The sequence below is a fragment of the Arachis ipaensis genome, chromosome B10 (assembly GCF_059453495.1).
Source record: "Arachis ipaensis isolate K30076 ecotype BB chromosome B10, ASM5945349v1, whole genome shotgun sequence".
NCBI lineage: Eukaryota > Viridiplantae > Streptophyta > Magnoliopsida > Fabales > Fabaceae > Arachis > Arachis ipaensis.
Genome location: NC_142435.1, coordinates 136,118,296 through 136,142,197, shown reverse-complemented (window position 1 = coordinate 136,142,197; position 23,902 = coordinate 136,118,296). Strand labels below are relative to the sequence as shown.

Genomic DNA, 23,902 nt, shown 5'->3' with positions numbered 1-23,902 from the left:
TATCGATCCCAGCTCGCTGACTGGTCCAAAACATAAGCTCTTAGCATGTCTTCCAAGGTTTTGATTGTTCTTTCTGATTGGCCATCCGTCTAAGGATGATATGCAGTACTTAGGCTTAATTGAGTGCCAAAGGCTCGCTGAAAGGCTCCCCAAAATCATTATGTGAAGCGAGGATCTCTATCAGATACAATAGTGGAAGGTACGCCATGTAACCTCACAATCTCCTTTATGTATAACCGAGCCAACTCCTTCATAGTACAACTTATCCGAATAGGCAGAAAATGAGCTGACTTGGTCAGTCGATCTACAACCATCAAAATAGCATCACAACATGTCCGATTTATTGGTAAACCCAACACAAAATCCATAGCAAAGCTTTCCCACTTCCACTGTGGAATCTCCAAAGGTTGAAGGGTTCCTACTGGTCTTTGATGTTTGATTTTGACTTTCTGACAAGTTAAGCATTTGAAAACATGCAATGCCACATCATTTTTCATTCCTGGCCACCAGAACATCGTCTTTAGGTCTTGGTACATCTTGGTGCTTCCCGGATGAATGGAGAAACCGCTCTTATGAGCTTCCTCCAATATGCTCTGTCGTAAATCCCTGACATCTGGCACAATTATCCGACCCTTGAACCTCCACAACCCATCTTTATCTTCTGACACTCTCTATTGCTTTCCTTTCTCAATTGCCGGCAAAATCTTATACAATTTTTGGTCATTCTGATGAGCCTTTACTAGTTCAGTCTTGAAGTCGCTTGAAATCTATAACTGACTTATGCATAAAGTCCCAAACTCTTTTCTGATTTCCAGTTTCAATCCTTGGAAGGCTTTTAGCAATTGTTCCTCTCTTAGCATCATCCAAGCGGCACATAGAGATTTTCTACTCAAGGCATCTGCCACCACATTCGCCTTTCCCGGATGGTAGTTCAGCTCGAAGTCATAGTCCTTTAGGAGTTCCATCCACCTCCTCTGACGCATATTCAACTCTTTTTGTTCAAATAGGTACTTCAAGCTTTTATGGTCCGAGAAAACTTGAAATTTCACACCATAGAGATAGTGCCTCCAAATCTTCAAAGCAAACACCACGGTAGCGAGTTCCAAATCATGAGTTGGATAGTTTCTTTCATGTGGCCTTAACTGACATGAGGCATAAGCTACAACTTTATGATGCTGCATTAACACCCATCCTAAACCCTTCAAGGATGCATCACAGTATACCTCAAATGGTTCTCTTGGTTCAGGCAACACCAATACAGGTGCAGTAGTCAACCTCTGCTTCAACGCAAGGAAACTCTCCTCGCACTCAGGAGTCCATTCAAAAGGAACATCCTTCCTGGTCAGCTTGGTCAAAGGCAAAGCGAGCTATGAAAACCCTTTAATGAACCTCCGATAATAACTCATCAAACCTAAGAAACTCCTGATTTCCATCACTGAAGTTGGTCGCTCCCAATTCATCACCGCCTCAACCTTAGCAGGATCTACTGCTATCCCTTGCTTACTTACCACATGACTAAGAAATTTCACTTCAGACTTCCAGAACTCACACATGGATAGCTTGGCATGCAACTTCCTATCCTTCAGGATTTGCAGCACTGTTCGCAAGTGCTCTGCATGCTCATCCTCTGTCTTAGAGTAGATAAGAATGTCGTCGATAAACACTACAACAAACTTATCCAGATATGGATGGAAAATCCTATTCATGTAATCTATGAATATCGCCGGAGCATTAGTCAATCCGAAGGACATCACTGTGTATTCATAGTGGCTATAATGCGTTATGAAGGTAGTTTTAGGAATATCTTCATCTCTGACCCTTATTTGATGGTATCTGGATCGTAGGTCAATCTTGGAGAACACACCGGCTCTTTGTAATTAGTCCATCAGGTCATCAATCCCTGGCAACGGGTATATATTCTTCAAAGTAATCTTATTCAGCTGCCGATAGTTAACACATAAGTGCATACTCCCATCTTTCTTCTTTACCAGAACACCGGTGCGCCCCACAGAGAAACACTTGGTCGGATAAAGTTCTTACCCAACAGATCCTCCAGTTGAGACTTCAATTCGGCCATTTCTAGAGGTGACATCCTATAAAGAGCACTCGAGATTGGTCCAGCTCCAGGCACCAACTCAATAGCAAACTCAACTTCCTGGTTAGGTGAAAATTCTTCAATGTCATCGGGAAATACCTCCGAAAACTCACACACCACCGAAATTTGTTCCAAGCTCTGATCATCACCCAAAACACCCGTAGCTAACAACAATATTCCCTAGCATTCGGCCCTAGAACAGTTTACTGTCATGGAATTCATGTAGTAGTTATTCACCACAACCGGCCCTTCTATGTCTTCAGGCATAAAACACACTATTTTTGTAGAGCAATCGAGTAGAACATGGTTCTTGGATAACCAGTTCAATCCCAGAATAAGATCAAGACCAGTCATCGGCAAACAAATTAAGTTATGCACGAAGTCACGCTGTTCTATTCGAAAGGGAACTTGGGGGCACCTTAACCTAGTCACCATAGCCTCGTGGGTGGCATTATACACCTTTAAATCATACCCCAGGACTACTATTTTCAATCCTAACTCATCAGCCTTCTCAAATGCAATAAAAGAATGTGTAGCTCCAGAATCAAGCAAAGCATTCAAAGTTTTATCCGCCATCTCATAGTTACCTCTGATCAATGTCTCTGATCCCTCAGCACCTACTGAAGAAGTAGTATATACTCTCCTTGGTTGCTGCACTCTGCCTGTCTCATACCTCTTCTTCTCTGGGCAGTTGTTAGCCAAGTGTCCAGGCTGTCCACAGGAATAACAGACTCCAGTCCCAAACCTGGACAGCCCTAAATAGTACTTCCTACATCTATGGCAACTCAAATCCTATTGTAGCTGCTTCCCCTATCTTCTTCCCTGATTAGCATTGGTATTAGGCCTCCTGAAGTTGCCTTGTCCCTGGTTATTCTGAGGGACAAAGCCGCCACGCTTGAACTGTCTACCCCTAGGTGCAAAATTCCTCCTTGTAGTCCTTTGGAATGGCATCCTCATGTTCCTTTTTCTGCTGCAACCCTTCTGACACACTCCTCGGCCACCCTGCTCTTATTCACAAGCTAAGAGAACACCCGAATCTTCATTCGTGCTACAAATCTTTGAATGTCACTCTGAAGGCCCCTTCATACTTTATGCACTTCCACTCAGTAAAATTCTCAGGAGCTCCCTGACAGATGTGTGAAAAGCGGCACAGTTCCTCAAATTTATTTGTGTAAGTAATGGTCATCTGGCCCTATTTCAGCTGAAGCAATTCAAGTTCTTTGGGGTTTCTAACTGAGTTGGGGAAATATTTCTTATAGAATTCTTTTCGGAATATCTCCCAAGAGATCACAACCCCGTCAGGCTGCAGAATGCGCCTTATGCCCTGTCACCAATGCTGAGCTTCACCATGCAGCTGGTACGTTCCAAACTCAACCCAATATTCATCAAGAACCTGCTGAGCCTGTAATGCCCGCTCAATAGCTTGTATCCAGTTATCCGCATCAGTAGGGTTTGAGGTTCCTCTGAAGGTCGGAGGGTTAACCTTCAGGAAGGAGGAAAGTGACATTGGACCATTATCGCCATTATTACTATTGTTTCCATTATTAATTTGATTTCCCAAGGCTTCAGCTGTCACTTGTATTGCTGCTGCCATATTGCCTAAAGCAGCCATGAAGTCTACAGGGTTAGGAGTATTCTCTGACACTTCAGGCATAGCATTGCCTATTCTGCCTCAACCTCGCCCGCGTCCATGTCTGCGAGTAGACATCTGGTCCCTATACATACCAAACAAGTGATATTAAGTTGATCAGTCTCAATATCGCAAGTCTAGTGCTTTAAGTCCCAAATGCATACTCATGAACGTTTATGCCACATATATCAATTAGATATCCTACTAGCACATAGACACATACACAGAGAATGCACAGAAGCATAGTCAGTCTGTCCTCAGGCTTTGTAGGAACGAACTACTCTGATACCATAGTGTAACACCCTACTACATAGTGGCTTACGCTTAAGTCATAGAACAGAGATAGTGTGGTGTTACGGATCTCTAATCAGATAAAATATACATATAATGGTGAAAGAGATAATATACTAGGAGCCTTGAAAAATGGGTAAAATAAAATCGCAAAATAAAAAGCGCAACGCTCAAGAAATAGGATTACTTGCGTGCTAAGAAACCTAAGAGGTAATGATTAGGATAAGCAAGAGAGTAAAGGAAAGCCAAGAAAATAGCATAGCTAGCTCCTGATTCAGCCTGCGAAGCCAAGGCTGGCCAGAGAATATATATACATACATATACAGATATCCCAAAATACTCAAAATAAGGTCCCAGCTCTCCCTTAAGCTCTATGAGGAATAAAATAAACAAGTTTCTTGGAGAGCAAGCTAAGTACATAGGTACATATATATACAATCATAAAACCCAAAATAACCCAGGGACTACTCCGCTTCAAGATCCAGACACCTAGCGGGGAGCCTCTTGACCTGCATCTGAAAATAACAACACAGTATAGGATGAGAACCGGAGGTTTTCAGCATGGTAAAGGTGCCACACGTATAATAAATAAGGTCCTGGGAATGCCAGAGGCAATCCTAGAACTCTGTCATCCAGTTATCAAACTTAATTTCTAAAGAGAAGCCATAAATAGGGGTAGGTAACCTAAATATCCCTGAACTTACTGATAAACCCTAATTTTGTGGTTTATTTTGTGCTTAATTTAGGGGATTTTATCAACTTTTTCCACATTTATTTAATGAAATAGCATGATTTTGCAATTCTCTCTGAATTTGTGCTTAAGTGTGAAAACATGCTTTTTAGGCCTTAAAATAGCTAAATTCAATTCACTTTAATTCCATTCAATGCCTTGATATATTTGTTGAGTGATTTCAGGTTCATAAGGCAAGTATTGGATGGAAGAAGTGAGGAGAAAAGCATGCAAAGTGGGAGAACTCATGAAGAAATGAAGGAACCGCAAAGTTGTCAAGCCTGACCTCTTCGCACTCAATCGACCATAACTTGAGCTACAGAGGTCCAAAGGAGGTGGTTCCAATTGTTTTGGAAAGCTAACATCCGGGGATTCAAAATGATATAAAATTTGCCATAGTTGCTTCGCGTTTAATGATGCGTACATGCACTGTACGTGTACGCGTCGATGTTGCACGTGGTTCATTAAAGAGCAACTCGTGGCCAGCGATTTCTAGCTCATTTTGGGCCCAATCTAACTCATTTATGATGCTATTTCATGCATAATTCAAGCTTGGGCAAGGGGGGAGCAATTGTTTGTAGCTTAGCATCATGTAGGTTAGTTTCTAGAGAGAGAAGCTCCACCTTCTCTCTAGAATTAAGGTTCTTAGGCTATTTACATCTTAGATCTAGGCATGATTTCTTGAATTCATCTTGTTTCCTTTACAATTTCTTGTTTCTACTACTCTATTCTTCTTAGTTCTCTTGTCAATTTTACTTTTATTCCTCTTTTATGTTTATGAATGCTCATGTTGGATTTTGTTTACATTTAATGAAATTTAATGTTTCATGTTCTTTTATTGATGATTTGAGTTGTTGATTTACTTTCCTTGCAATTAGTAGTTGGTAGATTTATTATTCTTGCATTTCTACTATGCTTTCCTTTTATACCTTCCAAGCGTTTGACAAAATGCTTGGTTGGACTTTAGAGTAGATTTTGAGCATTCTTGGCTTGGGAAGAGTAATTGGGCAATCTTGAGTCATTAATACCCAATTTAGATTGGTGATCTAGAGTTATTAGTTAATATCATTTTCAATGACTCTAATCTCTTGTTAATTCAATTAGTAAGTTGATTAGGATTTTTGACTTGAGATTAACTAGTCTTGTTTGACTTTCTCTAATGGAAGATAACTCACACCTTCTTTCAACATTGGGGATGACGAAATAAGATAAATTCTTGTTAAGTATTGTTGTGATTAATGACTAGGATAGAAAGCCTATATTCTCAACCCTTGTCATGAATGTCTCTCTTTATTAATTGCTTCTCTTTATTACTTGTCTTCTTTAAATACTTGCTTGATTTATTTTTCTTGCCATTTATTTCATTGCCACTTTTATCAATCAAACCCCCTTTATTCCTTCATAGCCAATAATTGTCCACTTCATTACAATTCCTTGTGAGACAACCCGAGGTTTAAATACTTTGGTTAATTCTTTATTGGGGTTTCTACTTGCGACAAAACCAAAATTTAATTTGATGTGAGAGTTGTTTGTTAGTTTGGAGCTATTCTTACAACGAAGTTTTTATTTCTACAAGAGAAATTCTAGACCGACAACGAATCTCGTACCAAATTAATGGCGCCGTTGCCGGAGAGTTGTAATGGTGCTATGTTATTGGCTATTGTATATATTGTGAATAGCTTTATTTTTGGTTTGTTTGTTGATTTTTGCTAGTTGTAGGACTTTGTTTTCTTTGTTTCTTGTTAACTTTTGTTTTATTTTCTCTTGTCACCATGAATTCTCACCCCTTTGGCTATGAGTGTGGTTCAACTTATGTTGTAGGAGATGGAATTTACAATGATAACATGCATCAAGGATTTGGAGATCAAAGTTTGGCAAGAGTGATTGGGGACATGACTATTATCCTCACGGAGATGCGCAACGACCAAAGGGCATTTTATGCCACCCGAGCCATCCAAGCACCACCCCAACGTGACCACTCTTCGGATTCTTATGGGTATACTCCTAATCCTAATGCATACCAATCTAATGTATGTGATGACCCCTATTGTGATTGTCAACCACAACCATCATATGCATATGAACCCCCTTTCCAACATAGCCCTCAATAACCATACTCACAAGCCTCATACCACTATTCACCTCTATATGATCTTAATCTATACCCAGCATACCAACTACCATATGAACCATATCTAGAGCCACCACCATTCCAACACCAATACTCTCAAGAACCACAAATTCCATACATACCACCTCAAGACTTTCACCAATATGAACCACCTTCCAACAACAACACCTTTCCCTCAAATGATGAGCCTTCTCTTCCACCACCGCCCCCCGATGAAGCCCTCGCGCAAGAACTAAGAGATCTTGAATCTCATATCCTAAGGCAACAAGAGGAGACGGAAAAAGGGTTTAAGGAGACGGAAAAGGAGTTTAAGGAGCTAGAAGCCAAGATGGCTATCATGGTAGAAGCCATTGGCAACATAGTCTCATCCCTCCTAAGCCTATGTGATCAAGGTACTTCCATTGTTGAATGTGGAGAAGCAACCAAATAGCTTAGTGAGGGAGTGAACTTGAAGCCCCAAGGTGCAGAAGAGTAGTTAAAGCAAGAAGTGCAACAAGAAGAGGAGTTAGAGATTATTGAACAAGAGAAAGTTGTGGTTGGGTATTTAGGATATGTTGAGCACCTAGAGGAATCACAAATTGAAGAGCCTTCTTCCATGGAGTTTGAAGTTGATGTTGAGGAGGAGAGTGCACAACCTCCAAGGCACAATGTGATTGAAGAATTGGAAAAAGGGTTCCAATCAACAAGCCCTCCTATTTATGATGATTCCGAATCAACATATGATCCTTTTGAGCTTGAAGAATCCTTCCCCACTATGCTCGGAATTGATGAGGAGGTAGGCTTCACTCAACCTCCTATTTATGATTTGAGTGATGGGGAAGAGCTTGAAGAAATTGGTGAAAAAGAGCTTGAAATTGAGGAAGCTTGGCAAGAGGTAGAGCTTGAAATACCTTGCAAAGTGGTTGAAGCCTCTAGAAGAGGATGGACGGGAGTGGAGCGTGCTTTGTCAAGATCATTGGGAACTCCTCCACCTAGGTTGTCATCTAATCCTTCATTTGAGTGGGTAAAACTTCTAACTCTTAGATTTATTATCCCACTTGAATATGGTATTTTTGAAATGGATGGCCAACTTAGGGCACTTTGTGGAAATAAGCGTAAAAGGAGGATGTTTAGCAGTTGGTGTTGTAAGTCTAGGCTCATTATGGTTGGAAGCTCAAAATTAAAGAGCACGAATTGGTGTAGTGCTCAAGTAGATGGGTCTATGAGGGTAGTTTGGTGCCTTCATGAGAATTCATCACTCTTACCACCCGGAGGAAATCACCATGATGAACTCAAGGACGGGTGTGAAAACAAAGTGTGGGATCTCGGATCGCACAAGGACGATCAACTTTGGGAGCCTATGGTTTATGAAGAACTCCATCAAAGCTTGAAGTTATTAACTTTGAATGATGAAGCACAATGAAAGTCCAAGCATTGGTGGATGTTCAAGGATGGATTCAAGCACAAACCACCTTGATGAGGAGCTCTCCGTAAGTCCAACTTAAGGACAATAAACAAAAGTGCTAGGTGGGAGACACCCCACCATGGTAAACTCTTTTCGTTTTTTCTTTTGTAAATATTGGTAATTTAGGTTTAATTTCATGTTTTGTTTAGTTAGTTGAGTTTAATTGGGAGTCTAGTAGGTTAAATAAGGTTTTATGATGTTTTGGTAGCTGTTTGGAGGTTTGGAATGCTTGGTTTGGTGCAAAAACATAGAACAATTTTGAAAAACAGAGCACCATCCACACACATGCGTGCTTCACGCGTATGCATGAATCTAGCAATTTCGACCATCCATGCGCACGCGTCATGCACGCGTATGCATGGATTGCATGTTTTCACCTCCAAGCCATTTTTCCGAGAGTCACGTGAACAACGCGCACGTTTTGTGCGAAACGCGCAAAGCTGGTCACGCGTACGCGCACCTCACGCGTACGCGTCACTCTCGAAATAACCCATCGACGTGCACGCGCGCCGTACGCGTATGCGTCGCTCGCATTTTGCCATTTCCACGCGCACACGTCAATGACGCACACGCGTGGCCTGCCCTGCATCAATCATCTTCCTTTCTTCTCTTCTTTCTATTCCTTTCCTTCTTCTCTTTTCTCTTCTTTTCTTTCCACCCTTCAAACATCATCCAACACTACCAAACACCATATAAAACCATATCTTTTTATTTAGTTAGTTAGTTTAGTTGTTGTTAATTTTTGTTTTCCATTATAAGTGTTGAATTACTAATCTTGTTTACTGTTTACTGCTGCTTATTACTAATAGGATGTTAGTTTAACATCATTATTGTTAATTGTACTTGTTGGATTTCTTTGTTGAGGTTGTATTTGGTTACTTTGTTTGGAATTTTCATGTTTAACACTTTTGAATACCAAGTACATGTTACATTGCCTTTAAGCTTCTTAACTCTTTTGAATTGCATGTTTTGGCCACCAAGCATTCATCATCCATTGTTAGGCAATTGTATATTATCATTGTATTTTTTTAGGTGATGCTTGTTTATGATTTACCCTTATTCACATCACTTATTTTATACATTGAGATTCTGTGGTTGAGGAATTAGATCGAAAGCTTACCTAATGACATATTTTTGAGCTTTCCAAGCTTTGTGGACTATGCTTGCTGTGTGATTGATTTTCACTTCCATATTCTTTTCCCTAAGTTCCACAACATCCATGTGTTCCACTTCCATGTCACTTAAGTGTTGCAACAACTTCAATATATGTCGTTGTTTGATGTGTGAGCTCTCTATACCATTTTGTTCATCAAGTTTACTTACACATCAATCAATGGTCATTCATTATCCAATTTCAGAATTGCTTGATTTTTGCTTAAATGCTTTTATGCTTCTTCACTACTTGTGTGGTTGCCTTAACCTAAAAGTCTTTTAAAGTATCTCAAGCACACTAGAATGAGTGAAGTGCATGTTTTCTTTTGTGTAATTGTGACATAACTTTTTGTACTAGTGTGTGTATTCTAAACCGCGCGCAATTTTAGAACCCACACACTTATTTTTCATCATTGTCACACTAATTCACTCACTCCATTCTAGTGGTTCTTACCTCATTCCAACAATTCATGCTTCCTTGCTTTTGTATTTTTTCATCTTACGGTGTTTATTTTGTTTTTCATTATCGATGCACCATAAGCAAAAATAGAAGCAGGAGGAAGAACACGCAGCAACCGGTTGACCTACCAGATGAAGGTGGCAACTCGGCAAGTCACCGTACCCCTTTGCTCATATAGTGCACTGAGGACAGTGCAAACATTTAAGTGTGGGGAGGTCGTCCGACCGATCGGCATTTTTGGGTGACAAGTTTCTAATCCCAACACTTTCGCGTTTCATTTTAGGATTTTTAGTTGCATTTTCTTATTTTGCATATGTATATATTAAGCTTAGTCAAAATCATGATATTTTCCAAGGATTTTATCTATAGGGCACTCCAATTGATCGAAAAAAAAATTTTTTTAGAACTTGCTTGAATTATATATTTTGTGGATCATGTTTTGAGCTAAGAATACAAGCATGAGAGTTTTGAGCCTTAATTGTGTGGTTACATCATATAACCACTTATTTTCATTCTTGTGTGCATTATTCTAGTCCTATGATTGTAATCTTCGATTTGTTTGATTCTTTATGTCCATTATCTTGTGTATACATGCATTTACATGATTGAGGCAATTGTTCAAATAGCTTACTTACCCAAATAGCCTATCCTTTTATCTTCTATTGTTAGCCAATTTGAGCTTATGCTTAACCCATTTGTTCTTAATGTTAGCACATTACAAGCCTAAGTGAAAAATAATAAATGTCCCTTGTTTGGATCTTTGATTAGCTTAGGCTAGTGAGAGTGTTTATCACTTGATTTCGGGAAAGTTGGGAACATTGGGTAGAGATAAAAGTGTATTTTTATATTTGTGTTGAGAATCTTGGAAATTGGGTACATACTCATGTATTAATCATGTGTAAACCATATGCATTGATGTTCTTGTATATATTTTAATTTGAAAAAAAAAAGAAGAAAAAGAAAAATGAGAAATATATATATATATATATATATATATATATATATATATATAAAGAAAAAAAATAGAAAAAGAAAGAAAAAAAAGAATTGCAATAAAAAGGGGACAAAAATACCCCAAAGTTTAAAGTTCAATAAAAATCAATGCATATGTGTGGTGATCAAAAGAAAATATATGAGTGTGTGGAAAAGTGAAGAATGGGTAGTTAGGTTTGTTTAGAATTGTATAGGTTGTCATAGGTTAGGTGGGAAGTTTAAGTTAATCAAAGATTCGAATTTCAAGCGCACTTGACCATATGCATCCTACCTTGACCCTAGCCCCATTACAACCTATGGAAAAGTCCTCATGATATTTGTATGCATGCATGAAATAATTGTTGATTGTTAGATGAAAAACAAATCTTGAAAAGCATGATTAGGAGAGAATTGAGTGAATCAACCCTATACACTTGAGTGCCTAGAGTGGATACACATCCGGTGAGGGTTCGATCGTTCAATTATATGTTTCCACCCATGATCATCTTTTCTTGCAAGTTTGTAAAATCTTTCAATGATTCAATTCAATTGTGGATTTGCTTTAATTGCTATTGCTTTGGCCCTTGTACTTGTACATGTATTCTTGGAAATAGATTTGTTTTAACCAAGCCATTGCACTCATTTAGATAGGTTACATATAGATAAGTTGCACGTAGTTAATTTTCATTGAATAAATGTTGATACCCTTTGCTTCTTTCTTGATTTTAGCATGAGGACATGCTTAGTTTAAGTGTGGGGAGGTTTGATAAATCCCAATTTTGTGATTTATCTTTTGCTAATTTAGGGGATTTTATCAACTTTTCCCACATTTATTCAATGAAATAGCATAGTTTTGCAATTCTCCCTGAATTTGTGCTTAAGTGTGAAAACATGCTTTTTAGGCCTTAAAATAGCTAAATTCAATTCACTTTAATTCCATTCGATGCCTTGATATGTTTGTTGAGTGATTTCAGGTTCATAAGACAAGTATTGGATGGAAGAAGTGAGGAAAAAAGCATGCAAAGTGGGAGAACTCATGAAGAAATGAAGGAATCGCAAAGCTATCAAGCCTGACCTCTTCGCACTCAATCGACTATAACTTGAGCTACAGAGATCCAAATGAGGCGGTTTCAGTTGCGTTGGAAAGCTAATATCCGAGGCTTCAAAATGATATAAAATTTGCCATAATTGCTTCGCGTTTAATGATGCGTACATGCACTGTACGTGTACGCGCCGATGTTGCACGTGGTTCATTAAAGAGCAACTCGTGGCCAATGATTTCTAGCTCATTTTGGGCCCAATCCAACTCATTTCTGATGCTATTTCATGTATAATTCAAGCTTGGACAAGGGGGGAGCAATTGTTTGTAGCTTAGCATCATGTAGGTTAGTTTCTAGAGAGAGAAGCTCCCTCTTCTCTCTAGAATTAGGGTTCTTAGGCTATTTCCATCTCAGATCTAGGCATGATTTCCTGAATTCATCTTGTTTTCTTTACAATTTCTTGTTTCTACTACTCTATTCTTCTTATTTCTCTTGTCAATTTTACTTTTATGCCTCTTTTATATTTATGAATGCTCATGTTGGATTTTGTTTACATTTAATGAAATTTAATGTTTGATGTTCTTTTATTAATGATTTGAGTTGTTGATTTACTTTCCTTGCAATTGGTAGTTGGTAGATTTATTATTCTTGAATTTTTACTATGCTTTCCTTTTATGCCTTCCAAGTGTTTGACAAAATGTTTGGTTGGACTTTAGAGTAGATTTTGAGCATTCTTGATTTGGGAAGAGTAATTGGGCAATCTTGAGTCATTAATACCCAATTTAGATTGGTGATCTAGAGTTGTTAGTTAATATCATTTTCAATGACTCTAATCTCTTGCTAATTCAATTAGTGAGTTGATTAGGATTTTTGACTTGAGATTAACTAGTCTTGTTTGACTTTCTCTAATGGAAGATAACTCACACCTTCTTCCAACATTGGGGATGATGAAATAAGATAAATTTTTGTTAAGTATTATTGTGATTAATGACTAGGATAGAAAGCCTATATTCTCAACCCTTGCCATGAATATCTCTCTTCATTACTTGTCTTCTTTAAATACTTGCTTGATTTACTTTTCTTGCCATTTATTTTATTGCCACTTTTATCAATCAAACCCCCTTTGTTCCTTCATAGCGAATAATTTCCCACTTCATTGCAATTCCTTGTGAGACGACCCGAGGTTTAAATACTTTGGTTAATTCTTTATTAGGGTTTGTACTTGTGACAAAACCAAAATTTAATTTGATGTGAGAGTTGTTTGTTGGTTTGGAGCTATGCTTACAACGAAGTTCTTATTTCTACAAGAGAAATTCTAGACCGACAACGAATCTCGTACCACTTACTCACTTTTTAAACCTAACATAACTCCAAACCAATTCACCCTTCCTTCGTCCCTCCGTCATCCTTAATTCAACAGAGACAAGCAACCAAACAAGTTCACACACAAGTTATAAGCAAATAGTGCAAGTAACAAGTATAACAGGTAGCAGGATGTATATATTTAGTTAGGTAAAATCAGAAAATGCACATGATGCATGCCTGTCCTATGGATGATGAGGCTCATCTGTCGGTTATCCATCCAACCCGACAAGTCCGAAAACCTTAGATTGTCCCCCGTCGCGCATCCGCAAGAGTCTATGCATAGATTTCACATTCATTCATCATGTAATCACTCAATGGGGGCTATCCAAACCCAAAAATTCATACGTGCCCGGTCACCCTTACGATGTAGGGTCAACAGAGTATCGAGATTCAACCTGGAACACGTGGTGGCAAGCCACGATTCTTACCCAGGGAAACTCGTATCTCAGATATCATCATTCATAAGCCATTTCATTTTCATAATCAATATATAATCATTTATCAAGCCATGGCATTAAACTTCATTTAACTTTCTCATTTCCTTCATATAATTCATCATTTTACCTCTTACTTCATCCCCAAGTTATCTTGTTTTTCTAGCTTCAACTAGCTACTGGATTTAGCACTGTACCCTAAGTCTAAAAGGAAGGAAAATGGAGGATTAGAAGTGAAAATCTGATTTAAAATTCCAAAAATCTAGTTTTTGCAGCAAACAATAGTCACGCGTGTGCGTGGGCCACGCGCACGTGTGGAGCGAACAGCACGTCACGCGTACGTGTGAGTCTTGCGTACGCGTGATCATGCGCATTAGCTTCTCACGCGTACGCATGCTACTCGCGCATGTGTCGTTAAAATACCATGCCACGCGTACGCATGGATTGACGTTTTCCAAAAATTGGCAGAATGCCCAGAAAGCTGCTACAACCAGTTTTTAGCACCTGTATAACATAGTTTTATACACCAAACTTCCGTCGTCCATAACTTTCTCTACAAAATTCTGTTTTTCACAAAATTGATATCATTCAAAAGCTTATAAAACCATCTTTCATTTGAAACAAACCACAATTCCATCCAAAATTCGAGGAGCAAGTTATGGACTTCCAAAGTTCACCAAAATTTACTTTTTACCAAATAATACCCAAACCTCATTTTCGCCAAATTCACATTCCCTACCCATAAAACCTGCATATTATTAACATATCAAGCCCATTTCATTAACAACCACTCCCAAATTTACCTTTAACTAATTCAACAAGCCTTAACCACCAATATATATCAACATATATCACATATATGAGCAACCCTTCATTAACATATATCAATTAAATTCCATTAACATATATCAACATCTTCATCAACCCTTCATTAATGATTTCAAGAACACATATTCAATACCAACAATTCATGCTCATAACTTCCAACACTAGCTCAATTTCAAGAACACATATTCAATAACTGCAACAACTCGTGATCATAAACTCCAATACAAGTTCAACCATAACTTTATCCAACATCTCCACAAAGCTAATCATTTAATACATTTAACCAATTCAACTTAACCTATGGTTCTGTAGCCTAAGTTTTCAATACACCTTAAATATTAAACGCGCAAAACCTAAACCATACCTTGGCCGATCGCTTTATTTAATCCAAGGCAGCCTCACAAGCTTTAAAACAGCCCCTCAAGCTTAGAGTAACCAGCCACAAACTTAGCCTCAATCACCACCAAGCCTCCAAATGTTCACTTTTCAATTCCAAAGCATGTATATGAACTTAATTCACACCTAATACGCATATATATTCCAAATTCAGATTTTACCTAATGAAGTTAAAATTTAATTAAGATTTAGGGCATTCTTACCTCAGCCATACACGTAGCAACTCGAACCCAACAACCCCCGCAAGCTAAATTGAACCTAAAACACCAAATTGGGCAAAATTTTACCATAGGATTTCAAATTCAAGAATAGAAAGGAAATAGAGATTCTGGAACAAAAATGGAGCTTACCGGTGAAATTAATCCGATAGAAATGTAGAGCTCGACGCGCTGGACGCGTGGCCGCAAACGGTGCGGCGATCGGAGCTCAAACGGGGTAGTTATGGGCGTTAGAGTGTTTGATGAGGGTTAGGGAGTTATTCTTCCTCCCCAATCTGTTTGGTGTCACTGTGGGTGAAATGGTGGTAGAAGGAGCTGTTGCTTCTTTTAAGTTATGGGTCTGGTTGGACCCACGGGCCCGGTTTGGATCCCGGTTCAACCGGTTCGGTTTTTTTGGTCTAATTTTAGGCCAAATTTTTTGAAATTGGTATCAAAATTCATCTTTTGAAGAGCTCTATTCTATTTTGACATTAGTTTTGTATTTTTAATTTTCTTAATTAAAATTCGATTTATCGACTAATTATTTATCGATTTTAGCAGAGTTTACATAAAACGCTAAAGAAAGAGGTAACTATATTTGTTAGGGTAAATTACTAAATGAATAAAAGATGAATCAGTTTTATTCAATTATAATTTTTTTTAATGGTTATATTTTGATTCTGTATTCATTTTATATAAATTTCTACAGGATATAGAGATTTCAAAATTTATATATAAATTGCTATAGATGTAGAGGTTTATATGAAAACTCACTACCATCATAAACTCTTAAAAAAGGTAAAAACACTACAAGAATATGATAAATTTGCAACAAAATTTTGTGAGAAATATTTTTTATCACTAATCCATCACTAACTAGCGATGAATTAGTGACGCACTAACGACAAAATTAATGAACGGTCACAAAATATCCGAACTTGAGAATAGCGGCCGATTAGCGAGAGATTCACGAGCAAGTTTGTTTCTCGCAAATTGAGTTTTGTAGCTAAAAAAAGAGCAAATTTTTTTTGCTAATTTGTCACAAATTATTTAGCGAGTGACAATGTTCTAGCAAATCAATCACTTAGGGGTTCAATCGAATAAAAGAAAGTAGTGAGGGATATTGTTGTCACTATTCCGTCGGAAGTGTTTGATATACAATTAGCGAGAAACAATTCACACACTAATTCGTTGCTAAGTAAACTTTGCGTTGAAATGCTAATTAGTGAGGAACAATGTTCCCAAGTAATATGTCACAAAGACTTAAACGCATTTTGTGATGGACAATTTTCTAGCTAATTTGTCACCAAAATTTTTATTTTTAGCGAGCAACTAGTTTCTCGCCAATTTGTCGCATAATATTGTAAAATTTAAATTAGGTTAGCGATGGAAAATAGTAGTCGCTAACTCGTCGCAACGGATAAATCATTCACCTAGGAAAGTGTTCCTTGCTAATTAGTCACTAAAGTGAAAATATGGATATTGAGCGCTAGGATCTCAGTAGCGAAAAATTTGTGATCCTTTAACAATTGACACACTTTTTTCGCTAATTTCAAGTCACTAATTAGCAGGCGAAATACATTTGTCGCTAAGTTGTCGCAATTTTAATTTAGCAAGCGACTTGGCAAATGTAATCTTGTGACAAAGAAAAAGTTATATCCTAACTATTTTGTAACAAATTACTCGCTAATCTCGTTGGAAATCCATCGTAGAATTATAACAAATCCAAAGCTAACCGAGAAAATTTTGGAAGCAAATGGTCACAATGAAAAGATTATTTAGTGAGGAATTAAGGACCGCTTAACAGTTAATAGACTTTCCTCGCTTATTTCATGCTGCTACTAGTTTGTGAGAAAAAATGTTAGTCCTTATTCTGTCCTTATTTCATGTTGCTACTAACCGCTAACCTCTATATAGATCCATAGAAAATTCACGAAAAGTTTGAAGGAAATTCGCCAAGTGTAACATCCCGCATTTTTCGAAAATCTAAATATAAATAAATTGCGATTTTATCTTATTAAGTTTAAACTTTATAGTTTTAGAAATTATTCTATTAGAAATAATTAAATAAAATTGGAGATAATTTTATTTTAAATTAATTAAGATTCTTATGTAATTTTATTATAATTAAATATTTTACATAATTTCAGTAACTGAAAAATAAGAAAGAATTGTACAATTTAATTTAAGTAATTTATAATATGAATAAGTTATGAGTTATTATTAATTTAAACTCTTTATTTCATAATTAATATATTAAGAGTAATTAAATTAGTTTTATGAATTTTGAAATTAAGTTAATTAATATTCTTGTGTAATTTTTATAATTGATTATTTTATATTTGAAAAGTATAATTCATCAATGGAAGTATTATATAATTTAATTAAAATAATTTCTTTTATGAATAAATTATAGTTTATTTTATTAATATGATTTCTAAGAGATTAATTTATTAGAAATGATTAAATTGATTTTCAAAAATACTTTAAGTTTAAGTCAATTAATATTTATGTACAATTTTTATTATAATTAATTATTTTATATAAATTGGTATGAAAGTTCTGGTGATGGAAAATAATAAAAAATTATATTTTATAAAATGTGATTAATACTTTCATTTTATAATTTAAATTAGAAATAATTATTTGAGCTTATCAATATATTAATGAATAAAATTATATGCCTTTTGAAAGTAATCTTTACAGTATTAAATTTGAATTTTAAATTATTATTTTATCTCAAATATCGTGTAAGATTATTATATTACTCGTATATATATTTTACTCTAGCTCTAAATTCCTAAATCACAACCTAATTTAACCCTAATGTCACAAGATCCCTAAATCCCTAATTTGTTGCCCTAAATCCCTAAACCTATATTCAGAAAGGGAAAATCTGAGAAAGGGGAAGTTAGAAAGGAAGAACGGCGAAGGAAATCAGAGAAATCAAAAGGCAAAAAGAGGGAGAACCAGTGAAGGAGAAGAGAGAAATAGAAATGGACAGGGAGAAGAGAAAGAAGGGTGAGCTGAGAGGGAGAAGCCACTGCCACTGCCGTTAGTGCCACGCGCGAAGGGATCTGTGTTGGAAGGGAGAGGGAGACCATGTCTAGTGCCGCCGCCGCCGCCACGACCTGCCGCCATCCATCCCGTTCAACCGCCGCCAAGCCAACCACGCTAGAGAGAGAAGGTTCGCGGCTGAGAAATGCGCGAGGAAGGAGAAGCCTTCACCATCGCGCCGCCATCACCAGATGCCACCGCCAGGTATGCCTCCGGGACTATTGTCGCCGAGATCCACTATCGGAATGGGTGTCTTTGGTTCTAATTTCTGTTATTTTAAATTCCTATAGCATCGTTGTCATTGCGTGGTTGTTACATTCACCATCACCGGAGCTTCTGGTCGTCGCTATCGCTTGAGGTTGTTGTCGGAGGTGCTGCTTGGTCGGTTCAGAATTGTTGTTGCCTTGTTCTGCCGTTATAGTAGGTATCTTTGTTCTGAAATCCTCGTCGCTAGCGTATAAATATTCTTTTATGGTTTGTTAAAGGTTTTGAGGTGTTGGTAGGTTTGAATTTTGATTATTTTGAGTCGCGATTGAAGCTTTGGTTGTTGCGGGCCGCAAGGAAAAAGGGGGTTTTGACGCATTTGGTTTTGTGAGTTTCGACGAGTTGAGGTAGGGGTTTTTCTTAAAATTGATTTTATATTATAGAGTTGTTATAAATAGATATTGATGTGAAAAATATATTTCAGTGATTATGATTGTCTTATAGATGTAGTTGTTTGTTGGACTTAATTACTGATTGCTTGAGTGGTGTGCGGTTGTTGATAAGAAATTGGTTTGTAAGGTTATTTAGTTGATTATTATGAAAAGGGTTTTTCTTGGTTATGGAGTTAATTTGATAATGTAAATGAATCGGCTTTGAAAATAATTTGAGATATGAAAATGAATTGATTTTGGAAGCGGTTTGGTTTTGAATTAGTTTGATTTTATAAATGATTTAATATTGGAGCTGGTTTGATTTTGAAAAATTTATTATTGGAATTGGTTCGATTTGAAAATAATTTGATATTAGAACTGGTTGAATTTAAAAAAATAATTGAGATTTGGAAATGGTTGAGAAGGGTTTGAGGAATGTTTGGATGGGACCTGAAAGGGGTGGCAAAGTCCGAGTTTTAGAGGAGATGCTGCCGAAATTTTATATAAAATTGGAAGCTTCGTTTGAAGTAATCATTTAAAAAGCTTTGGTTTGAAAGATTATATGTTTTAAGTTTGATTTATTTAGAAAAGAATGAATTAGATTTTGAATTGGGATTATTGATGAACGAATAGGGGGATGGATGATGATGATTGCATTTGAATGAAAGATGATGAGGATTTTTTTTAAAGTATGATCTTTGAATGGATTTGGAGATGAGATATGAATTGATGATGATAATGAATTAAAAGTATGTGGGACTTGCAAAATTGAGACAAATTGTTGACCCTCTATACGTAAGATGTGACTGGGCACTTTAACTTCTCGGATTCCCCATGGGCATGCATATATATATGAATTTGAAATTGGGGCTTTGTCTCTCCCCATGGATGAACTTGGGATTTTTCCCATGGATTTTATTGAGTTTCGGGATGCGTGTACAGAGGGACTGTCCAATGGTTAGCTAGCAGGACATATCAGGTTGGCTGTATAATCGACAGATGAGCTCATTAGCCATGGGGGAGACATTCATCATATGCATTTATGTGACATTATTTGGGTGTGCATATTGTAATTGGTTTGCCTATGTGAATAATTCTGTTTAATTGCCAATTGTTATACTTAACGTAACTGCACTTGATTGTGTTTGAACCTCATTACTTGTGTTTGTGATTGAAATTGGTTGGGTTGTGGTGAATTGGATGTTGATTGAGCTATTTGGGCTTGAAGCCGTGATTGATTATGTGATGGGCCGGAGGCCGTGATTGGTTTGTGTTGTGGTTTAGTAAAGTATGAAATATCAAACTAGTTCAGCATAGACTTAATGAACCTATGTTTGGAACAGGTTGGTCATTCATACTATTAGAAAACTTTTAAGATTCTTTTGTCTGAAAAAGGGAGTTTAGATTTCTAGTTAAATAACTGATTTCTTTTAAAAATGTTTTGAATTTTTCATGGTTAAACCATCGGTTTTCAAAGGATTCATAAGACAACGATAATCACTGAGTTTGAAAATGATTTTCTTATTAAATATCTTCTTATGACAATTCTGAAACTTCGTGGTGAGACCGTGTAGTTAGGTTCTCACCCCTACAGCTTTATCTTTTCAGGAGATGAACGAAGAGGCTTACGAAGAGTTTAATCTCAATTTTGCTTAAATGATTTTGTTGTTATACCAGTTTAATTGTTATTTATTTTTTTTCTCGTCATCAATATTGTATTTTAAAAGAGGGATCGGAATTGTATGTTCTGTAAAACCCGGTCAAATCATAATTAATTAAATAATAAATTAAATAGGAGCAAATATGGTTAGAAAATTTAGCAATCGGAATTTGATAATTTAAATATGATATTTGGACTTAATGAATTTTTCTGAGTCAGAAAACATAGTTTTCTGCATAAAAATGCGCACTGAAAATTTGACCGATAGCACCGGCTGAGATCTGTCTGGTACTACAGCTGAGGAAATTAGTTATAAGTGAATAAGGTTAAGAAATGAGAATTTATAATTTGGGAAGATAGAAATATTTAAAATATGATTTAAAACTCTAATCTTAAAAGTTTTGGCCCAAAGTTGGGCCAATGGACTAAACCAAGTGAACCGGGTCCAAGTAGGTCCAAGACCCAACATATATAAACATTAGTTATGAGCATTTCATCTCATTTACCCTAAAAATGAGAGGGAGGGGCGGATAGAGAGAAGAGAGAAAGGAAACCTAGCTTCCCAAACTTCAAACCACCATAACTTTCTCTCCGAAACTCTGATTGACGAGCCGGTTTGTGGCCACGCATTGCTCTTCTCATCCTCTACAATTCTATCTAGGTTTTATGGTGAGTATTCCACTGTCCTCTGCACAGTTTTCATTTCTCCCTTTAAGTTCGAATTTAGTTTGGGTTTTGAGAAAATCTTGTGATTTTGGTTGTTAAGGGGTGCTCTAGTATGAGCCATTGGTGATATTCATCACAAAATTCAGTGGGTTAAGGTAAGAAACCCTCTAACCCTTGTGATTTATCAATTTCATGAACCCTAGGTTGATTATAAGTGTGAAAATTGATTATGTTAGAGTATTGGGTGATTTTGGTGCAAAATTAGAAGATTGATATTGCTTGTGGAGCTTTGGTGAGGCTTGGAGCTAAGGTTGGTAGAGACTTCTAAGAAGATGCTCAATTATTTTGGCTACAAGAGGTACGGTTTAAGTTTCATTTATGTACCGTGTGGTGTGATGAGAATTCCTAGGCTAGATGCCCGTAAGATTAAGTTTGGATTGTGTAAACGGTTGGTATTAATATGTATAGTTGATATGTAATGTAAATTAATGATTGGGATGAGAATTGTGTGAATTTGCATGTTTGGTGTATTGAGAATTTGATGAATTGGATAATGAATATTGGTTTGTGGAATATGTATTTAAATTGTGAATTTGGGCCGGAGGCCGGAAAGATGTAAGAAAGGTAAGTGATGTGTGTATTGTGTGATATCATATGAGATTGAATGAATATTGAATATTGAGTGTGTGAATAAAAGGGAGAAATGTGGAATAATAAGAAATTAAGAATTTAGTAGTGGAAGGTGAGGAAATGGAATTGAATTGTGTAGATGAGGTAGGTTTGATTTTGGTTGAATGTAATTATGTGAATATGGTTGGGTTGTGATCATTTGGATGAGTGAAAATGAATTTGGCTTGTGAACATTGAAAAATTGATAATTCCTATTTTTGGTTAAAAACTAATTTTTGACCAACTTCGTCGGTTCGTAACTCAGTCCTCAGAGTTAGGAATTCTTCAAAACCAAATTTTTATGAAAATTTATTCAACGATATTTTCAACGGTTCAGAAATGGATAAAAAAGGAATTTTGTAGAAGAAGTTATGTGTGGCGGAAGTTTGAGGTTTGAAAATGAAATTCTGCAGCTTTTCAGACTTCGTAAAATTTTTAAGAAAACGTACTCCGACGCGCACCCATGGCCGACGCGCACGCGTCACTCACGATTTTTACTTTCTCACGCGTGCGCTTGGCTGACGCGTACGCGTCACTGTATTGATGCAGATGCCCCAGTAGAAAATCCAGAGAGTTGCGTTGGTACTGTGCCGGTTTTGTGCGAGGAGCACAAAACGCACCCATGCGTACGCGTGACTGACGCGCATGCGTCATACTACCTCTCTGTTTTCCATGCGTGCGCATGGGCGACGCTCACGCGTCAACCTAGTTTTTCGGCTTTTACGCGTGCGCGTGGGCGACGCGCACACGTGACCCTGTATGTTTGAGATGAGGAAGGAGGATTATGAAAAATGAGTTTAATTATGGAGTCTGGAATGAATGTATGTTTGAGATGCATGGCTAGTAGCAAGGGTTGTGGTCCGTCCCACTTATTCCAGGTCAGAGATGGTGATGTCTGGGTAGTAGCAGCAGTAGTGGTGATTTTACTCGCTTCAGGTTGAGCTTTTAAATACCTGCCTGGGTAGATACAGTGGAGTGATTCCGCTTGCTCCGGGACATAGTGAGATATATACGCCTGGGTAGATGTAGTGGAGAGATTCCGCTTGCTCCAGGTTTGGTTTGAACTCATGGGGTAAATGCAGTGTTTAGCCCCCACTTGCTCCCAGTCAAGACTGATTTGAGATTTGTGAATTTGTCTGAGTTTCAGATTTCCTTGGATAGATGCAGTGGGTCGGCTCCACTTGCACCAGGTTGAGATCCAAGATTCTGTTGACCCTATATTGTAAATGTGGCCAGACACTGTGAAAGTTTCGGATGAGCTCGCCCCCGTGGATAAACACCAGTGTCGGTGTTATGTGATTATGAATATGATTGTGAATAACTTGAGTTGGGGAGGCACGACAGAGGGACAGTCCAATGGGTAGCTACCAGGACTTGTCGGGTTGGCTTTATAACCGACAGATGAGATTCATCAGCCATAGGGCAGGCATTCTTCATTTGCATATTTTGACTTGTTTAGGTTTGCCTATCTGTTTTGGATTGCTAAATTGTATGTATATACTATGCTACCGATTAAATGCTACTTGCTTTACTTGTACCTTATTTGTGTATTACTTGTCTGTATTGCTTGCGATTGTACAACTGAGAGGTCCCTCATGCTGGTGTCAGTTGACGCTGAGTGCTATTCTTGTTGAAATGGAATGATGATATGAGTAATTTAAAATGATAATTATTAAATGAGATAATTTGAGTTCCCTGGGTAGATGCAATGAAGTGATTTCACTTGCTCCAGGTAGAAAATGAGATAATTTGAGTTCTCTGGGTAGACGCAGTGAAGTGATTTCACTTGCTCCAGGTAGAAAATGAGATAATTTGAGCTCCCTGGGTAGACACAGTGAAGTGATTTCACTTGCTCCAGGTGAGGATATGAAGTAACGATATAGAATTGTTGAGACAGAATAACTGGTGATGGTTTTGTTTATGATTCTAATTATAATTCGTTGGAGAGTTAGGAAGTAGAGAAGCATGAGGAAGATGAATTAGCTTTATCATTCCCGATGACATTTGTCTATTTATGAATTAGCGAGGAAATAGGGTGAATGTTTGGTGA

The 23,902-nt window shown here is 37.3% G+C and overlaps 1 protein-coding gene across 1 annotated transcript; it reads right to left on the bottom strand.

Annotated features, from left to right (window-relative positions):
• Nucleotides 1-767: 767 nt before the first annotated feature.
• LOC148581835 (uncharacterized) lies at nucleotides 768-3,749 on the bottom strand. Its single transcript, XM_088494007.1, has 5 exons — nucleotides 3,427-3,749; nucleotides 2,303-2,840; nucleotides 2,041-2,233; nucleotides 1,509-1,753; nucleotides 768-1,367 (listed from the first exon to the last, which is right to left on the bottom strand). The coding sequence occupies exons 1-5, from the start codon at nucleotides 3,747-3,749 to the stop codon at nucleotides 768-770; spliced, it is 1,899 nt and encodes a 632-aa protein (XP_088350133.1).
• Nucleotides 3,750-23,902: the final 20,153 nt, after the last annotated feature.